We start from the raw sequence: 18,893 nt of genomic DNA on the forward strand, positions 1-18,893 counted from the left end.
TGAATTTCAGGCATGGTGTTACCAAATTTGAATTTAGTGTTACCAGAGACAAAGAAATTATTTGAATAAATTGCTAGTGTTAATCGAAATGGTGTCAATCGTATTTTCTCCCGAGATATTCAGTCTTCACGGGAATTTCCTTGTTTTTTTAAAATTTCAAGTATGTTATACACAGTTCTGTTCCACATCTTTAATAAGAAAAGTGAGAGATTTATAACATGTTTATTATTTTAATTTTATATGTAATAATTGGATAGTATTTGATGTTTCAGCTCAGATTGTTTTTGTTGTTATTCTTGTTTTTTAAATCAAAACTGAAGATCCCAAAGAAAGCAGGGGTGAAGAAAGGATGGCAGAGAGCACTGGCTATAGTGTGTGACTTCAAGCTCTTCCTGTATAATATGGATGAAGAAAAAGACTCAAAACCCAATGTTGTCGTGAGTCAAGTGATTGACATGAGGTAAGCTTTGAAAGAGAGAATTTTTTTATTAAAAAAAATGGGAATAAAAATAGCTTCTGATATTTTCTTTAAATAGTGTTGTCATTAAAATTTAACTTTATGTTAAAGTTCCTAATTTTCTCCATTGCCATGTAAATGTCAAAGTAGAAGTTTTTTGCCTAAGTTTGCATCACCATCCCTAAGGCATGGATTATAATTCAGTGTGATATTTTAAGAGTTTTTTACTCAAAAGTTATCTTCTTGTGTGTGTGTGTGTGTGCGTGTGTGTGTCCGGCAAGAGAAGAAATATCATCTCAAAACCAGACACTCTTCGTAGTGAGATGTAATTCACACACCATAAATGTCACCATTTTAAAGTGTGCAATTCACTGGTTTTTAATATGTTCACAAGGTTGTACAACCATCACCACAATCTAATTTTAGAACATTTTTGTCATGCCAAAAAGAAACCATATCTGCATTAGCAGTCATTCTACCTTCTCCCTTGCCCCAAGCCCCTGGCAGCCACGAACCTGTTTCTGTCTCTATGGATTTACCCACTCTGGTTATTTCATATAAATGGAATCATATGTGAGGCTTGCCATTAGCTTCCTTCACTGAGCATACTGTTTCCAAGCTTCCTCCATGTCGCCTGTATCCATATTTCATTACTTTTTATGGCTTATGCTCTTTTTCAGGTTGAGGAAATTCCCTTCCATTTCTAGTTTAAGTGTTTTTATCGGGAAAGGGTGTTGGATTTTGATAAATGCTTTTGCTGTGTCTATTGAGGGGATCATATGGTTCCCCCCCCTTTATTAACATGGTGTATTACATTGATTGATTTTTTAAATATAGAACCTAGCTTACATTCCTGGGATAAGTCCCACTTGGTTATGATGTGGGAAAATAAGGAATACCCTTTTTACATGCTGCTGGATTGGATTTGCTGGAATTTATTAAGGATTTTTCCATCTGTATTAATATAGAATACTGGTCTATAGTTTTCTTTTATTAGATATTTTTGCCTGGTTTTGGTGAGAGTAACAATGGCCTCAGAATGAGTTAGAAAGTACTCTTTTCCCTCTTAATTTTTGGAAGAGTTTGTGAAGGACTGGTATTAAATATGTTTGGTAGAATTCACTAATGAAGCCATCTGGTCTTGAACTTTTATTTATGGGAAGTTTTCTGATTACTATCTCAATCTCTGCTTGTTAAAAATCCATTCAGATGTCTGTATCTTCCTGAGTTAGCTTCAATACTTTGCGTTTTCTAGGGATTTTTCTATTCTTTTAGATTTTCTAATTTTTTGGGCATGTGATTGTTCATAGTATTCCCTTATGCTTCTTTTTTTCTGAAAGGTCAGTTAGTTATGTTCCCTCTCTCATTTCTGATTTTAGTAATTTGAACCTTCTTTCATTTTTTTCTTGGTTTAGCTAAAGGCTTGCCAATTTTGTTAATCCTTTAAAGAACCGACTTCTGCTTTTCTTGATTTTCTCTTATTTTTCTATATTATGTTTATTATTGTTTAATTTTCACTCTATTCTTTGTTATTTCCTTCCTTTTGCTTATTCTGGGTTTAGTTTGCTCTTCTTTTTCTAGTTTACTAAGGTGAAAAAGTTAGGTTATTGAGTTGAGATCTTCATCCAATTTTTCCTTTGTCCCCTTTTGTCTCTTCTCTTACTTTGGGATTCCCACGATGTATATCTTAGCATTATTTATGGTGTCCTGCAGGTCTCTGAGGCTCTGTTCGTTTTTCTTCATTCTTTTTTCTTTTTCTTAGATTGGATAATATTAATTGACCTATCTTCAAGTTCAGTGATTTTGTCTTCTGCCTACTCAAATCTGTTTTTGAGCCCAATTAGTGAATTTTTCATTTCAGTTATTTTACTCTTCAACTTCAGAATTTCTATTTGGTTCTTTTTTCTTTTTTACAATTCTGAATTCCTTATTGATATTTTCTATTTGGCGAGACATCATTCCTAAAGTTTCCTTTAGTTCTTTAGCCATGGCTTCCTTTAGGTCTTCAAGCATATTTAAAATAGCTGATTTAAATCGTTGTCTAATAAATTCAATGTCTGGGTTTCCTGGGGAACAGTTTTTACTGGCTGCATTTTTCCTGTGTATTGGTCATGCTTTTGTGTTTCTTTGCATGTCTTATAAATTTTTCTTAAAAACTGGACATTTCAGATAATGAACTTGGCAACTCTGGTAATCAAATTCCACCCCCTCTCCAGGATTTGTTGTTGTTGTTACTTGTAATTGTTGTTTGTTTCTTTGGAGACTTTTCTGAATTAATCTGTAAAGTCTTTATTCTTTGTCTTGTGTAGTCACTGAAGTCTCTACTTTGGTAGCTTAGTGGTCAGCTAATGATTGTGCAGAGATTTTTTTAAGCATGGGATCCAGTATATCTCCCAGTCTTTGTGGAAGGGCTTTGTGTGCAAATTGGGGCACTCCTTCAGTACTCAGCCAGGCAGCTGACCACATTGTCTTAGCCTTTACTTTGTACTTGTACAAGTCCTCAAGAGTAATGGAAGAAATAATGGCTGAAAACTTCCTAAATTTGATGTAAACATTAATCTATACATCCAAGTCAGCAGGAAGTGAGAATGTAAGGCCTTCTTAGGTGTTCCCTGAGTATAGCACAGCCCCAGGGATGCTCATAGCCTGTACATGTGCATCGACAGCTAGATTCCTAGCAATGTGCCCAAGCTTTTCAAAGACCCTATGGACATCTCACTTCCTACCTCATCTTTTTAAGATTTTTGATTAATCTCTTTTTTGTTAAAAAAAAAAAAATCTCTGCTTTGTTAAACACTGCCTAGGCAGCTGGGTAGTTAAGATGCTTCCATGTAGTTGTTTTCTTTAAGTGCCCCCTGAGGATAGATTTTTCAAGCTTGGAGAGCTCTGGGTTAAGTCAAATACACCAGTTTCTTTCTCATACCTCCTCCTCTTTTCTGCAACCTCACCCCCCCGTATCCACTGGCTTCTAGGATGCACTGTAAATGCAGGATGCCATTTTTCAAGGCTACTAAGGAGCTGGAAAATGGAGTATGCAACTAGGGCAAGTTAAATTACCACAAAGCTCATGATTCCTACCAAGATTTAGCGTTTTTTTGTTTTGTTTTGTTTTAATAAATCCTCCTCAGATTGCCACAAACTTTGGTTAATTTATAGAGTTCTGAAACAGTTGATTCTGATGAATTTTACCAGTTTTTTCAATCTTTTTTTTTTTTTATGAAGGAGAGAATCTTCAGAGATCCTTACTCTGCCATTTTTGCAGATGTCTCTTTAAGTATTTATTATTAAAAAATACTGAATCAGTGAACCTGTAGCAAGTATATCTTATTGAAAGAAATGCAATAATATGTTCTCTCCTCCCCCCTGCTTGTTCTGAATCTTTAAAGCCCCTTTACACATTCCTCTTATTGTATCTGCGTATCTGTCCTTGGCCTTTTACTCTTCCCCATCTGCACACACTCAAAGTGATCCCATCATTTCCTGGAGCTCCTGGTATCACCTGCACCATGATGACATGCTCTGCCTAAAAGTTCTATCACAGATTATTTGGGTCTCCATATTCATCCTGTCTTATTTTGATTCCTTACTCAAAAACTCTGTACTATATCCTTCACACTAGTTAATGTCACCCTTGTCAGATATTTGATAGTACCTTGAATAACTGGCACAGGAAATCAGATTATCTTGAAGATGACTTTAAAAGATTAGTCTGGCAGTAGATTTTTTTTTTTTATAAGATAGCGATAGAGAGAGAGTGTGTGTGTGTGTGTTTGGTGTGGGGGATGGGAAATGAAAGCAATGCTGGAGTCCAGTCCAGCTTGCAATCATCCATTCTTCAGACTGAATGAGTGCCTGCACTAATGTGATGGCTCCAGGAATTACAAAAGAAGAGATAGGTACAAGAAATACTACTAAGGTGATCTCATAGAGAAAGGAAAATGAAGAAAAGAGTAATAATAATAGATGGTGCCAAGGTTTTAAGTGATGAAGAATAAGAAAGGGTGACAGCAGTAAAGTTATAATGGAGAATGATCATATTGGGTGAAAGACATAACTTAGTTTTAGATGTTGAAGAAGTAGAAAATTACCAAGTGAGCCGGATCAAACAGACTTCTACTTTCAACCAAAATGGAGTAACAGGCTCAGAGTGCGGGACTGGCTCAGTCAGAAGAGCATGTGACTCAATCTCAGGGTTGTGAGTTTGAGCCCCATACTGGGTGGAGAGATTACTAAAAATAACTTTTTTTTTCTTTAAATGGAGTAACAGGGACCATATTTAACCTTCTCTCTGAAACAACCAAGAAAGTGATTTAAGGTGCTAGACATCAGATAATAAAAGGCAGTGACCCCTAAAAAGTGGAAACAAATGAGGTGATCTCTATATTTGCCTCAAGTTACTGCCTTGTGAGAGTTTCTGGGAAATAACACAGGAAGCGGAATTCCAGGCAGAGCCAGGTAGATTCCTAGAGTTGAAGACAGGGAGCCGAGAAAGAGACAGAGAAATCTCCAGGGATCTACATAAGATCTCATTCAAGGAGTCAGCAGATTACTGATCAGCATACGCATGTGAGGAAACTACCAGAGGCCAGTGAAAGAACCACCTGAAGGATTAGAGAGAAGAGTGTGTATTCCAACCAGCCAGACTGGAAACCTTGAGATAAATGAATAACTCTGTAGCTACTAAGTAATTGATTTTTAATTAAACATTATCCCAGAAAGAAAATTCCAAGTCCAAACAGTTTCACTGAGGTTTTTTTTTTTTTTTTCATTTTTGACACAATACCAATTCTACATAAAATTTTCCAGGAAATTGAAGAGCAGGTTCCTAACTCATTCTATGGGACCTGCATTACCTTGATACCAAAGTCAGACAAGAAAAGTACAAACCTTTCTTCTCAAACTATTCCAAAACAGACAAGGGGAAGGAAAACTGCCAAATTCATTCTATGAGGCCAGTATCACTGTGATACCAAAACCAGATAAAGACACCACTAAAAAAGAGAATTACAGGCCAGTATCTCTCATGAATATAGATGAAAAATTCTTCAACGAAATATTAGCAAACCAAATCCAATAATACATTAAAAAATCATACAGCACACATCAAGTAGGATTAATTTCTGGGACACAATGGTGGTTCAATAGTCACAAAACAATCAACATGATATGTCACATCACTGATAGGGTAAAAACCATATGATGATTTCAATAGATACAGAAAAAGCATTTGACAAAGTACAATGTCCATTCATGATAAAAAACGTTCTGCAAAGTAGGTCTAGAGGGAATAAAGCTCAACATAATAAAGGCCTTATATGGAAAACCCACAACCAACATCATACTCAATGATGAAAAACTGAGAGCTTCTCCCCTAAGGTCAGGAACAAGACAAGAATGTCCACTCTCACCACTTTTATTCCACACAGTACTGGAAGTCCTAGCCACAGCAATTAGACAACATAAAGAAATAAAAGGTATCCAAACTAGTAAGGAAGAAGTGAAACCCTTGCTATTTGCACAAGACATGACACTATATATAGAAAGCCCTAAACACTCCACCAAAAAACTGGTAGAGTTGATAAATGAATTTGGTAAAGTCACAGGACACAAAATCAATGTATAGAGATCTGTTGCATTCCTATATACTAATAATGAAGCGGTAGAAAGTGAAATTAAAAAAAATAATCCCATTTACAATTGCACCAAAGACAAGAAAATATCTAGGAATAAACTTACCCAAAGAAGTAAAAGACCAATACCCTTAGAAAACACTAAAAGAAAGAAATTCAAGACAATGCAAAGAAATGGGAGCATATTCCATGCTTTTGGATTGAAGAACAAATATTGTTAAAATGCCTATAGTACCCAAAGCAATCTACAGATTTAATGCAATCCCTATCAAAATACCAGTAGCATCTTTCACAGAAGGAGAACAAACAATCCTACAATTTTTATGGAACCACAGAAGGCCTCGAATAGCCAAAGCAATCTTGAAAAAGAAAAAACTGAAAGTATCAAAATTCCAGATTTCAAGTTATATTACAAAACAGTAGTAATTAAAACAGCATGGTACTGGCATAAAAATAGGCACACAGATCAACAGAATAGAACAGAAAATCCAGAAATAAACCCGTAATTATATGGCCAATTAAACTTTGACAAGGGAGGAAAGAATATACAACAGGAAAAAGACTGTCTCTTCAACAAACGGTGTTGGGAAAACTGGATAGCCACGTGCAAAAGAATGAAGCTGGGCCACTTTCTCTCACCATCTGCAAAAATAAACTCAAAATGGGTTAAATACCTCAATGTGAGACCTGAAGCCATAAAAATCCTTGAAGAGAGCAGAGGCAAGAATTTCTCTGACATCAGCTGAAGTAACTCTTTTTTAGATATGTCTCCTGAGGCAAGGGAAATAAAAGCAAAAATAAACTGTTGGGACTACATAAAAAAAAAGTTTCTGCGTGACAAAAGCAACAATCAACAAAATTAAAAGGCAACCTACTGTATAGAAGATATTTGCAAATGGCACATCTGATAAATGGTTAGTATCCAAAACATATAAAGAACTAATACAATTCAATGCCCCAAAATCAAATAATTCAATTTAAAAATGGACCGAAGACATGAACAGACATTTCTCCAAGAAAACATCCAGACGGCAAACAGACATATGAAAAGGTGCTCAACATCACTCGTCATCAGGGAAATGCAAATCAAAACTACAATGAGACATCACCTCCCACCTGTCAGAATGGCTAAAATAAAAAACACAAGAAACCACAAGTGTTGTCAAGGATGTGGAGAAAAAGGAACCATCTTACATTGTTGGTGGGAATGCAAACTGGCACAGTCACTGTGGAAAAAAGTATGAAGGTTCCTCAGAAAGTTAAAAATAGAACTACCCTACAATCCAGTGATCGCACTACTGGGTATTTACCCCAAAACACTTTATTCAAAGGAATACATGCATCCCTATGTTTATTGCCACATTATTTACAATAGCTCAACCAGGAAAGCAGCCCAAGTGTCCATTGACAGATGAATGGATAAAGAAGATGTGGTACACACACACACACACACACACACACACACACACACACAGAGGAATATTATCCGGCTATAAAAAAGAATGAAATCTTGCCATTTGCAACAACATGGATAGAGCTAGAGAGTATAACGTGAAGCAAAACAAGTCAGTCAGAGAAAGACAAATCCATATGATCTCACTTATATGTGGAATTTAAGAAACAAATGAGCAAAGGAAGAGAGAGAGAGAGAAATCAAGAAAAAGACCCTAACTATAGGGAACAAACTGATGGTTACCAGAGGGGAGGTGGGTGGGAGGAAGGGGGAAATAGGAGATGGGGATTCAAGAGTACACTTACCATGATGAAATAAAATGAGATAAAATAAAATATTTAAAAAAGCACAAACCAATATTCTTTGTAAACTTAGTTGCAAAAAGTCTTTACAAAATGTTAGTAAATCAAATCCAATGTTAAGTAAAAATTATATTGCATTATGAACAAGTATAACTCAGGAAGGTTGGATTAATATTCCAAAATCAATTTACTATGTTAACATAAGAAAAAAAGAGCATTCCAACAGATACAGTAAACGCATTTGACAAAATCACATTTATTCTTGATGAACTCTTAGAAGGGAGCTTCCTCATCCTGATAAGGGCATCTATGAAAATCTTGTTAACATTACAGTTAGTGGCAAAAGACTCAATACTTTCTAAGATCAGAAGCAAGACAAGGATGTTTACTCTCACCACCCTGATTTATTTAACATTGTACTGGGAATCCTAGCCAGGGAAGAAAAAGAAATAAAATACATCCAGGTTGGAAAAAAGGAAGCAAAGTTATTCATAGACAAAATGAACATCTATGAAGAAAATCCAAAGCCATTTATAAAAAAGTTATTAGAACTAATATATGAATTTAGCCAGTTTGCATGATACATGACCAATATATAAAAATGGACTGTACTTCTTTATACTAACGACAACTAATCAGAAATTGAAATTAAATAAGCAGTACCATTTGCAATAGCATCGAAGCGTATTAAAAGTTAGGAATCAATCTGACAAAAGATGTGTAAGACTTGTACACTGAAACTATAAAATATTGATTAAAAAAATTAACAAAGACCTAGGGGTGCCTGGGTGGCACAGCGGTTAAGCGTCTGCCTTCGGCTCAGGGCGTGATCCCAGCGTTATGGGATCGAGCCCCACATCAGGCTCCTCCGCTATGAGCCTGCTTCTTCATCTCCCACTCCCCCTGCTGTGTCCTTCTCTCGCTGGCTGTCTCTATCTCTGTTGAATAAATAAATAAAATCTTTAAAAAAAAAAAATTAACAAAGACCTAAATAAATGGAGAGTGACTGTGTTCATGCATTGGAAAAGTCAGTATTTTTAAAATGTGAGTGTTCCCAAAACTGATCTATATTTTCAACACAACCTTAATCAAAATTCCAGCAGGTTTTTTCATTTTTTTAGAAATTGACAAGTTAATTCTAAAATTCATAGGGAAATGCAAAGAGGTAGAAATGCAAAGAGTTTCAAAACAACTTTGAAAAAAAGAAGAAATCCAGAAATACATACACAAATACATGCATGTATAAAACATTTATAATATACATACAAAATATATTTGCAAATATACAAAAATATATTTACATATATATACGTAATAGATTTGTGTATGTATTTCTGGATTTTCTATTCTATTAATGGACAGTTGATCCCAGAACAACACAGGTTTGTACCGCGCGGGTCCACTTAACATGCAAATTTTTTTTGATAAATACAGTACAGCATACTGTACTGTAAATGTATTTGCTTTTTCTTATGATTTGAATAACATTTTCTTTTCTCTAGCTTTTTTATTATAAGAATTTAGAATATGTGTTATATATAAAATATATGTATATTTTATATATATATAATACAGAATATATGTTAATCTACTTGTTTATGTTATCAGTAAGACTTCCAATCAACACTAGGCTACTAGCAATTAAGTTTTTGGGGAGTTAAAAGTTATACATAGATTTCTGACTGCATGGGGATGGTCAGTGCCCCTAACCCCTACATTGTTCAAGGATCAACTGTATATAATATTTTCTACAATTTGTAAAGGCTATCAACAAATGATACTGGAATTTTAGATATTTGTATGCAAAAAAAAACCCCAACTTTGATCCATACTTTTTAACATATACAAAAATTAACTCAAAATAGATCATAGAACCAAATGTAAGACCTAAAACTATAAAGTACCCAGAAGTAGACATAGGAGAAAACCTTTCTGATCTTGGATAAGACAAAGAATTTTTAGATATAACACCACAGCACAACACGTACAAGAAAAAAAACTGATAAACTGGACTATGTCAAAATTTAAAATTTCAGCTCCTTGAAGTACACTGTTAAGAGAAATAGCAAGCTGCAGAGTGGGGGAAATCAAACTCCTGACAAGGACTTATATCCAAAATGTGGAAAGAATTCTTAAAACTCAATAATAAGAGAATGAATAGCTCAATTTTTTAAAAATGGGCAAAAATTTGAAACAATACTTCAACAAAGATGATACCCATATGGCAAGTAAGCACACGAACAGATGCTCGACATCCTTCATTATTAGGGAAACTCTAATAAAACCACCATGTGATGCCACCACACGTCCGTAAGAAAGGCTAAAATTGAAAAGACTGACCATTTCCAGTGTTGGGAAGATGTGAGGACCTAGAACATTCTTACACTGCTTTGTAGATCGAGTAACTGCTTTGGAAAAGTTTGGCAGTTCCTTGAAAAGTTAAATGCACACCTATGATATCATGAGAGACTGGAATACCCGGAAATACTCCCAGGTATTTCCCCAAGAGAAATCCTATGTCCGTGAAAGATACACATGAATATTCATAACAGCTTTATTCAAAATAGCCAAACTTGAAAGGACCCAAATGTCCATTATTGGGTGAATGGGTACGTTGTGGCATAGCCATACAATGGAATATTGCTCACCAATAAGAAGAAGTTTAGTATTCATCGTGCAACATGAATGAATCTCAAGATAATTATGCTGAGAAAAAGCAGCCAGGCAGAAAAAAATACATATTGTATGTCTCCACTTATATAAAATGCCAGAAAATTCAAATTAATCTGAAGTGCCAGGGAGCAGATGAGCGACTGACTGGGGAGGGATTACAAAGCAGTCCCAGGCAACTTTTTCAGGGGATGGACATGTTCATCATGGACGTTTTGTGGTGATGGTTTCATAGGTGTATACATAATCAAAACTTTTTTAATTGTTCACTTTATAAATATATGCAGTTATATGTCAAGTATAAATTAGTAACATTAAAAAAAATCTGTCAGATCAGCTGATCTGAGGGCACAAGGCCCTTATTCTAGGCAGTGGCTTTGGAGTCAGTCAGGTGCTCTATTCCAGTCCGTGAGGACTGTCTGAATTGGGGTCAGCCTAGAGTTTACTTGGGTTTTCTTTCTTTCTTCCTTTTTTTTTTTTAATTAATTAATTAATTTGAGAGAGGGAGAGAGTGCATGAGTGAGAGAAAGACAAAGGGAGGGGGAGAGGAGAATCAGACTCCCCACTGAGAGGGGACCCTGCCATGAGGCTCGATCCCACAACCCTGAGATCAAAACCTAAACCAAACCAAACTCAGCCATCTGAGCCACCCAGGCTCCCCTGCTTGGGTTTTCTAATATGCTGCTGGCTGAGCACTGCTGATACAATATTGTGACTGCTGTCAGTCACTACAAAAAAGAGGGTCCAAAATCAATGAAATTGAAATTGATGATTATGTTTATATATTGTTTTACTCACTTTTAGGTGATTCTACTCACTTTCAGTGTCTTGCTTTTCCTTCAGGGATGGAGCATTTTCTGTCAGTTCCGTCTGGCCGTCCGATTTTATTCCTGCACGGAGAAAGGAAATGCCCCGTATGTTTAAAGTAAGCATGCGTGCTGCCACTGGATCTCTGATGGTACAGTTTGCTTCAGCCCATTCTCGGCTGTCGATAGAGGGTCAACGCCCTTTGTGCTGCTGAAGGTCACTGGAGGTTGAGATTTCAGAAGTGCTGGGGGATCATGTCCCCCTTCCCACCTCCCACTTGCCACAATAATTCTACCCCCCTATTTCTATTTGGGGATAATGTAAAGAGCTTTCTACATGAGCCACGGTCTTTTCATCCTACAGTTAAATCTAAGCCTTAAAATGCAGATGTTCCTGAGGAGGTCTGTTCATCCCACACAATAAGGTAAAAGGACAGATACCAGGTCTATAGCTGAGAACAGAGGCTTACACAGCAGAGTGGTATTGGGAGTACGAACAATAGGGGAAAAACAATGACAAAGTGAGACGCCCTCCTTCAAGGTTATCATCGTGGACCTGAGTGTGCGGCTTCTGAAACTAGAAGCACTTTGTAAAATTGTTTCCTTTGAGGCAACCTTCTGAAGTCACTTCCAATTCAAACCAAGATTACAAAACAAAAAATCAAGGATGAATGTACTTTAGCAATCTTTTAAAAAAAAGATTTATTTATTTTAAAGGGAGAGAGAGAAAGTGCCTGCACAGGGGGTAGGGGCAGAGGGAGAGGGAGAGAGAAACACAAACAGACTCTGTGCTGAGCATGGAGCCTGACTTAGGTCTCCATCTCACAACCCCGAGATCATGACCTAAGCCAAAACTAAGAGTTGCACATTCAACCAATAGTGCCACCCACGCACCCCTGCAATCTCTTAAAAAATAAACACTCCGCTCTTTAAAATTCATATAAAAAATTAAAGTGATTTTGGAAGTGATTCTCTATCTATAAAGTGACAGAGAAAGCAAAGGACTGCAGTCCCCTCGTGACCCAGGTGGTTACAGTCAACCCATGACTCTTGTATTTAACAAAGGCTGCACAAGGGTATCCTAGTTCCTCAGTCCAGGGATAGAAATCTATGTAGACTCTACCCAACCACCCAGAAACCCTACAAAGGCCTGGCCATTGGTACTGACTTAGGAAGCAGGAATTTATTATGCTACTGCTGCTTAATTGATGTTTACAAAAGAAAGTTTTACATATGAATTTAGAGTGCTGCTAGGCTAAGAATATATTTTTAAATTTAAATTTTATTTGCCATTCACTAGTAGTGATGTAAATCATTGGCACGTAGCAGCCAGGAAAGCATAAGTACTTCTAAGTATTTGTGACTTAACAACAAAAGACCCCTGAATGTTGCATAATATCCAAATTGATTACGATGACTGCAATTAAGACACATTGCCTGATTGCAATTAAGACATTTACCAAAAGGTACAAAGCTGTGTCTAGAATTGAAGAAACAGAGAGGCTCAGAGTGGGGGTTCTGGCATCATACTGCTAGCAATTTTCACCACTGTGCCTGTCTTCTCACTTGTAAAATGGACAGAACAGTGGTGTCCCCCTGTTGAGTTTTCCACGGGGATTAAATCAATTAACATATGTACATTCCTTAGAGCAGTTCCTGGACAGAGTCAACACTCAATAGATGGTAACTATTTTCATTATGAAGCTCAATATTATTTGGACAGAGTACCCAGTATTTTTATGAGGATCAAAATAGAAGTGATTCTGACATTTTGCTTTTGGCCTGGGTTCTGATGCTCACGTCATTTATTCTACTAACCAGGGACAGGGTGATAAACAGTATTACAAGTATCATCTACCCATGGTGATATTGATGAAAAACTCTAAACAGGCTGGCATAAAGAGTTCTGCTTTCTTATAACTGAGATATTCCTTAAATCATTGCAGGTCACAGCTTCTCAGTTCTCAGCGCCTGGCAATAGGTACTCAGTACCAATCCTAGCAGACAGCGAGAATGACAAGTGTGAGTGGGTGGGAGTGCTGAGTGACTTGCACACGATGCTGAGAAAAAGTCACTCCAGAGACCACTCAGTCTATGTGCTGAAAGAGGCTTATGATAGCAGTCTGCCCCTTATCAAAACCACCCAGACAGCTGCAATCATAGGTATGGATTTACAACATTTATGCCCGAGGTTCGTATGCCTCACCCCAATCTCCACATCGAGATCTGAAAACCATCCCTTTATTCATAACTCATGTGTCAGCCAAGCCTGACTGACTGGGGCTGTTGGGGGTCTTCCCCACAGCCCACCCACCCATTACTACTCTGCAAAAATATTAATATCCTTCATTCTATGATGGTTCCCCAGGCCCTGTGCCAAATGACGTCTCTTTAATATACAGTAATACCTTTCTTGAGTCTGGATAATTGACTCCCCAAACCCATCTGGCTCCAATGCACCAGCGGTGTGACCCTGTTTAGTCACTGTGAACTATCTACCTCGAGGGCAGAGACTATCTTTCATACCTGTATTCCCAATGCCCAGAACTCAATAAGTAAATGAAAAATAAGTGACCAGATGAGTGAATTGCCAAGATCAATATTCAATAAAAAATTTTTATTTCCCAAACATCATTTCTTTTGCCTTTGCTATTTACTGCTGTGTAACATGGAACCTGTTACTACCGTGCTCATGCGTTAAGCGCAGATAATTCCTGCTTTCCAGTTATGAAGAGGATTAAGTAAGCTAATACATGGAAAGTTCTGTGCTTTGAATTTAAGGCATTCGCTCAATAAATGCTATCCTTGCACTCTGAGTTGTAGTTCTCGCTGTGTTCTTACACACCCCCAATGCTGTTACAGTTCAGGCCAGGAGCACCCACAAATTAAATGATACAATTTTTTTCTATTCATGAGACAGTTACTTACAGATAGCAAATAAAGAAATACACCATTGCTTAGATATTATCTTCAAGTATTCATAAAGATAATGATCTTTCTAATGAGAAAAGTCATGTTTTATTTTTACTTCTATAATCTGAAAGAAAACTACTGCAAATTATTATTATTGTTTCTTTTCATTTTTATATATGCTAAATATGTATCTAATTTGACTTTTAAACTTCTTCCATACTGATACATTTGTCCAGTTTATTTTAATAGCTTTACTTAATGTTCACCGCCCCCACATAAAAATCCTTGACGTTTATATTTATGTGTCAAATATAGATCACAACAGAATCGCTCTGGGAAATGAAGAAGGGTTATTCGTGGTGCACGTTACCATAGATGGTAAGGAGAGTCTTTACTGTCCTGGAGTTATAACTAAAAATAACAATATCAGATTTGTTCTCTTTCATTCTGTAAAAGAAATCTTCCAGATCTGGTTTGATATGTTTTCAAGTCAAAAGACGACTTTTCTACTATCTGGAGATCCATAATCCCCCAGGGTCTAAATATCTTCACAGGTGATTTTATATAATAAGTCCACTGTAAGAACTCAGTTTACTGTCTTCCAATTGGCACCTGAAAAAAAACACAGCTTCTGCTTGTTACCCCCCCCCATTACATCAGCACCACAATGAGTAATAACATATAATTGGGTATTTCCTGGAGAAGATAGAAGAGTTCTTTGTTTTTGTCTGGTGCTCATGGTTGTTTGAAGGAGAAATGGAGGTCCAGATGAAGTCAAACAGAGCCATTCTATACTACTGTCCTCTTGGACGTCTGGCACCTATACAATGGCTTAGCTAAAGAGAACCCATATTTGACGGACCCCAGAAATGGACCCTCAGCTCTTTGGGCAACTAATCTCTGACAAAGCAGGAAAAAACATCCAGTGGAAAAAAGACAGTCTCTTCAATAAATGGTGCTGGGAAAATTGGACAGCTACATGCAAAAGAATGAAACTTGACCACTGTCTCACACCATACACAAAGATAAACTCCAAATGGATGAAAGACCTCGATGTGAGATAGGAATCCATCAAAATCCTAGAGGAGAACATAGGCAGCAACCTCTTTGACATCGGCCACAGCAACTTTTTTCATGACACATCTCCAAAGGCAAGAGAAACAAAAGAAAAAATGAACTTATGGGACTTCATCAAAATAAAAACCTTCTGCACAGCCAAAGAAACAGTCAAAAAAACTAAGAGGCAGCCCACGGAATGGGAGAAGATATTTGCAAATGACACTACAGATAAAAGACTGGTATCCAAGATCTACAAAGAACTTCTTAAACTCAATACACAAGAAACAAATAAATCAAAAAATGGGCAGAAGATATGAACAGACACTTTTCCAATGAAGACATACAAATGGCTAACAGACACATGAAAAAATGTTCAAAATCATTAGCCATCAGGGAAATTCAAATCAAAACCACATTGAGATACCACTTTACGCCCGTTAGAATGGCAAAAACTGACAAGGCAGGAAACAACAAATGTTGGAGAGGATGTGGAGAAAGGGGATCCCTCCTACATTGTTGGTGGGAATGCCAGTTGGTACACCCACTTTAGAAACCGGTGTGGAGGTCCCTTAAAAAGTTAAAAATAGAGCTACCCTATGACCCAGCCATTGCACTACTGGGTATTTACCCCAAAGAGACAGACGTGAAGAGAAGGGCCATAGGCACCCCAATGTTCATAGCAGCATTGTCCACAATAGCTAAATCGTGGAAGGAGCCGAGATGCCCTTCAACAGATGACTGGATTAAGAAGATGTGGTCCATATATACAATGGAATATTTCTCAGCCATCAAAAAGAACGATTTCTCAACATTTGCTGCAACATGGATGGGACTGGAGGAAATAATGCTAAGCAAAATAAGTCAAGCAGAGAAAGACAATTATCATATGGTTTCACTCATTTATGGAACATAAGAAGTAGGAAGATCGGTAGGAGAAGAAAGGGAAGAAGAAGGGGGGGGTAAACAGAAGGGGGAATGAACCATGAGAGACTATGGACTCTGGGAAACAAACTGAGGGCTTCAGACGGGAGGGGGGTGTGGGAATGGGATAGGCTGGTGATGGGTATTAAGGAGGGCACGTATTGCATGGTGCACTGGGTGTTATACGCAAGTAATGAATCATAGAACTTTACATCAAAAACTAGGGATGTACTGTATGGCGACTAACACAATATAATTTAAAAAATTATTTAAAAAAAGGAATAACAAGTGTTGGCAAGGATGTGGAAAAAAGAGAACTCTTATATGCTATTGCTGGGGATGTTATTTGGTTCAGCTGCTGTGGAAAACAGTACAGAAGTTCCTCAAAAAATTAAAAATAGAATTACTATATGACTTAGCAATTCTAGTTCTGGTGATTTATCCAAAGAAAACAAAAACACTGACTAGAAAAGATATCTGCCCCTATGTTCACTGCAGAATTATCTGTAATAACCAAGATATGAAACAACTTAATTGTGCATCAATGGATGGATGGATAAAAAATGTGGTATTCTATAAAATGGAATATTATTCAGCCATAAAAAGAACATCTTTTCATCTGTGACAACATGGTTGGACCTTAAGGGTATTATGCTAAGCGAAATAAATCAAAGACAAATATCATATGATGGCTCTTTAATGTGAATCTAAACAAACAAGCAAAAAAACACACATATACACACACACAACACACAAATATCATAGATAACAGAGAATAGATGGGTGGTTGCTAGAGGTGGAGAAGGGAGGGTGCAAAATGAATGAATGGGGTCAAAAGGTACAAGTTTCCAGTTATAAAATAAATAAGTCTTGGAGGTATGATGTTTAACATGATGACTCCAGTAATACTGTATTGTACATCTGAAAGTTGCTGAGAGATTAGATCTTAGAAATTCTCATCATAAGAACACAAATTTTGTTAACTATGTATGGTGCTGGATGTTAACTAGGCTTATTGTGGTGATCATTTTGCAGTATATACAAATACTGAATCATTCTGTTGTACACCTGAAATTAATAATGGTATACCTCAATTATACCTCATTAAACATTTTTTTAAAATAAGAAGACATTGCTAACTTGAAGGTGTCTTACCATCTTATTTGTAAAGAATTTATTCACATTAATAACATTAAGACTTATGAGCTCATTTTTATGGACATTTTTTCAATTGCTTTTGTGTAAAATTGAGGAGAACATTCAAAATAAATAAATAGGGATTATTTTGAATTTGAAAATGACTTAGAACTATGTTTATTTGTGTAGAAATTATTCGGGTTGGTGACATGAAGAAGATTCATCAGATTGAGCTCATTCCCCATGGCCAGATGGTTGCAGTGATCTCTGGGAGGAGTCACCATGTGCAACTGTTCCCCATGTCAGCTTTGGATGGACAGAAGACTGATATTCACAAGCTGGCAGAAACAAAAGGGTGTCAGACAATGACTTCCGGAACAGTGTGCCAAGGGGCCCACATATGCCTCTGTGTAGCTAGGAAAAGCCAAGTCTTTTGTTACGAGCTGTTTCAGAGCAAGAAAATTTCTCACAGAAAATTTAAAGAGCTCCAAATCCCAACCAATGTCCAGTGGATGGCCATCTTCAGTGAACAGCTTTGTGTAGGATTCCAGTCAGGATTCCTGAGATACCCCTTGAGGAGAGAAGGAATTCCATACAAGATGCTCCACTCACATGACCCTACCCTATCATTTATTGCACATCAACCAGTGGATGCTCTCTGTGCAATTGAGATCTCCAGTATTGAATATCTGTTATGTTTTAAGAGCATTGGAATTTACACTGACAGCAGGGGCCTCCGATCTAGGCCAATTGAACTGATGTGGCCAGCAACTCCAACTTATTGCCGTAAGGCTATCTTACAATTTGTTCTCTTGTCTTTCTGTATCTTTCTTGCCTTTTTTTATTATATTTCTATTTCAGCTAACTATTATTACTGACAGGTTTTATTTCTGAAAACAATATCACTGAAGGTATTTCCTGATTTTTCTAAGTCTTTTTAAGTAGAACAGCTTTAATGAAGTTATATCTAAGTCATACATGTGATAACTTAGCCCTTATCATTTTCTATATTCATAGGAAAATTCACCTTGAATATATCCTTAATCCAAATTGTTGCTCTTTGTAAGCTCCTAAATAGGTTATCTTCATGGTCACTGAAAATCACATACACATTAATAAACCATAAGAAATAGTTACTATGTTTTCCCTTTTAGCTTTAGTTTATGTAAAGTATACATGTAAGGTTCCTAAATAATTTTAGCTTATTTCATATTTTATTGGTGCAGGCCATCATTTTATCAATTAAATACAGCCTTTTTTAATTCACTTAGAGAATAGTTGAGCACTTAATATGAGCAACTTACTCTGCCAAGGGTTAAGGGCACAATATTAAACATAAAGTAGTCTGTGTCCGTTATGGAGATTATAATCATGAAACAAGACCAATAATTAAGCAAGTGCTGTGACAGGGGAGCAGAGTATTCTACAAGAGCGCACTGGGCGGGATACTTACTCTAAGCCAGTGGGTCAGGGAAGGCCAGCTAAAGAAATGAGAAGTGTTTTTTAAATTCTTTTTTCTCTCCTTCAGTTTGGATAATTTCTATT

At 36.7% G+C, this 18,893-nt stretch overlaps 1 protein-coding gene across 1 annotated transcript in view; it reads left to right on the forward strand.

The window, feature by feature from the left end:
- The window catches only part of LOC113270143 (serine/threonine-protein kinase MRCK alpha-like), a 47,962-nt gene extending 36,526 nt beyond the window's left edge, over nt 1-11,436 (forward strand). The window contains 2 exon segments of the mRNA XM_026519217.4: nt 321-460; nt 11,337-11,436. Of these exon segments, the coding sequence (XP_026375002.2) occupies nt 321-460; nt 11,337-11,436 (240 nt within the window).
- Nucleotides 11,437-18,893: the final 7,457 nt, after the last annotated feature.

This window comes from Ursus arctos, unplaced genomic scaffold (genome assembly GCF_023065955.2).
Source record: "Ursus arctos isolate Adak ecotype North America unplaced genomic scaffold, UrsArc2.0 scaffold_33, whole genome shotgun sequence".
Lineage (NCBI taxonomy): Eukaryota > Metazoa > Chordata > Mammalia > Carnivora > Ursidae > Ursus > Ursus arctos.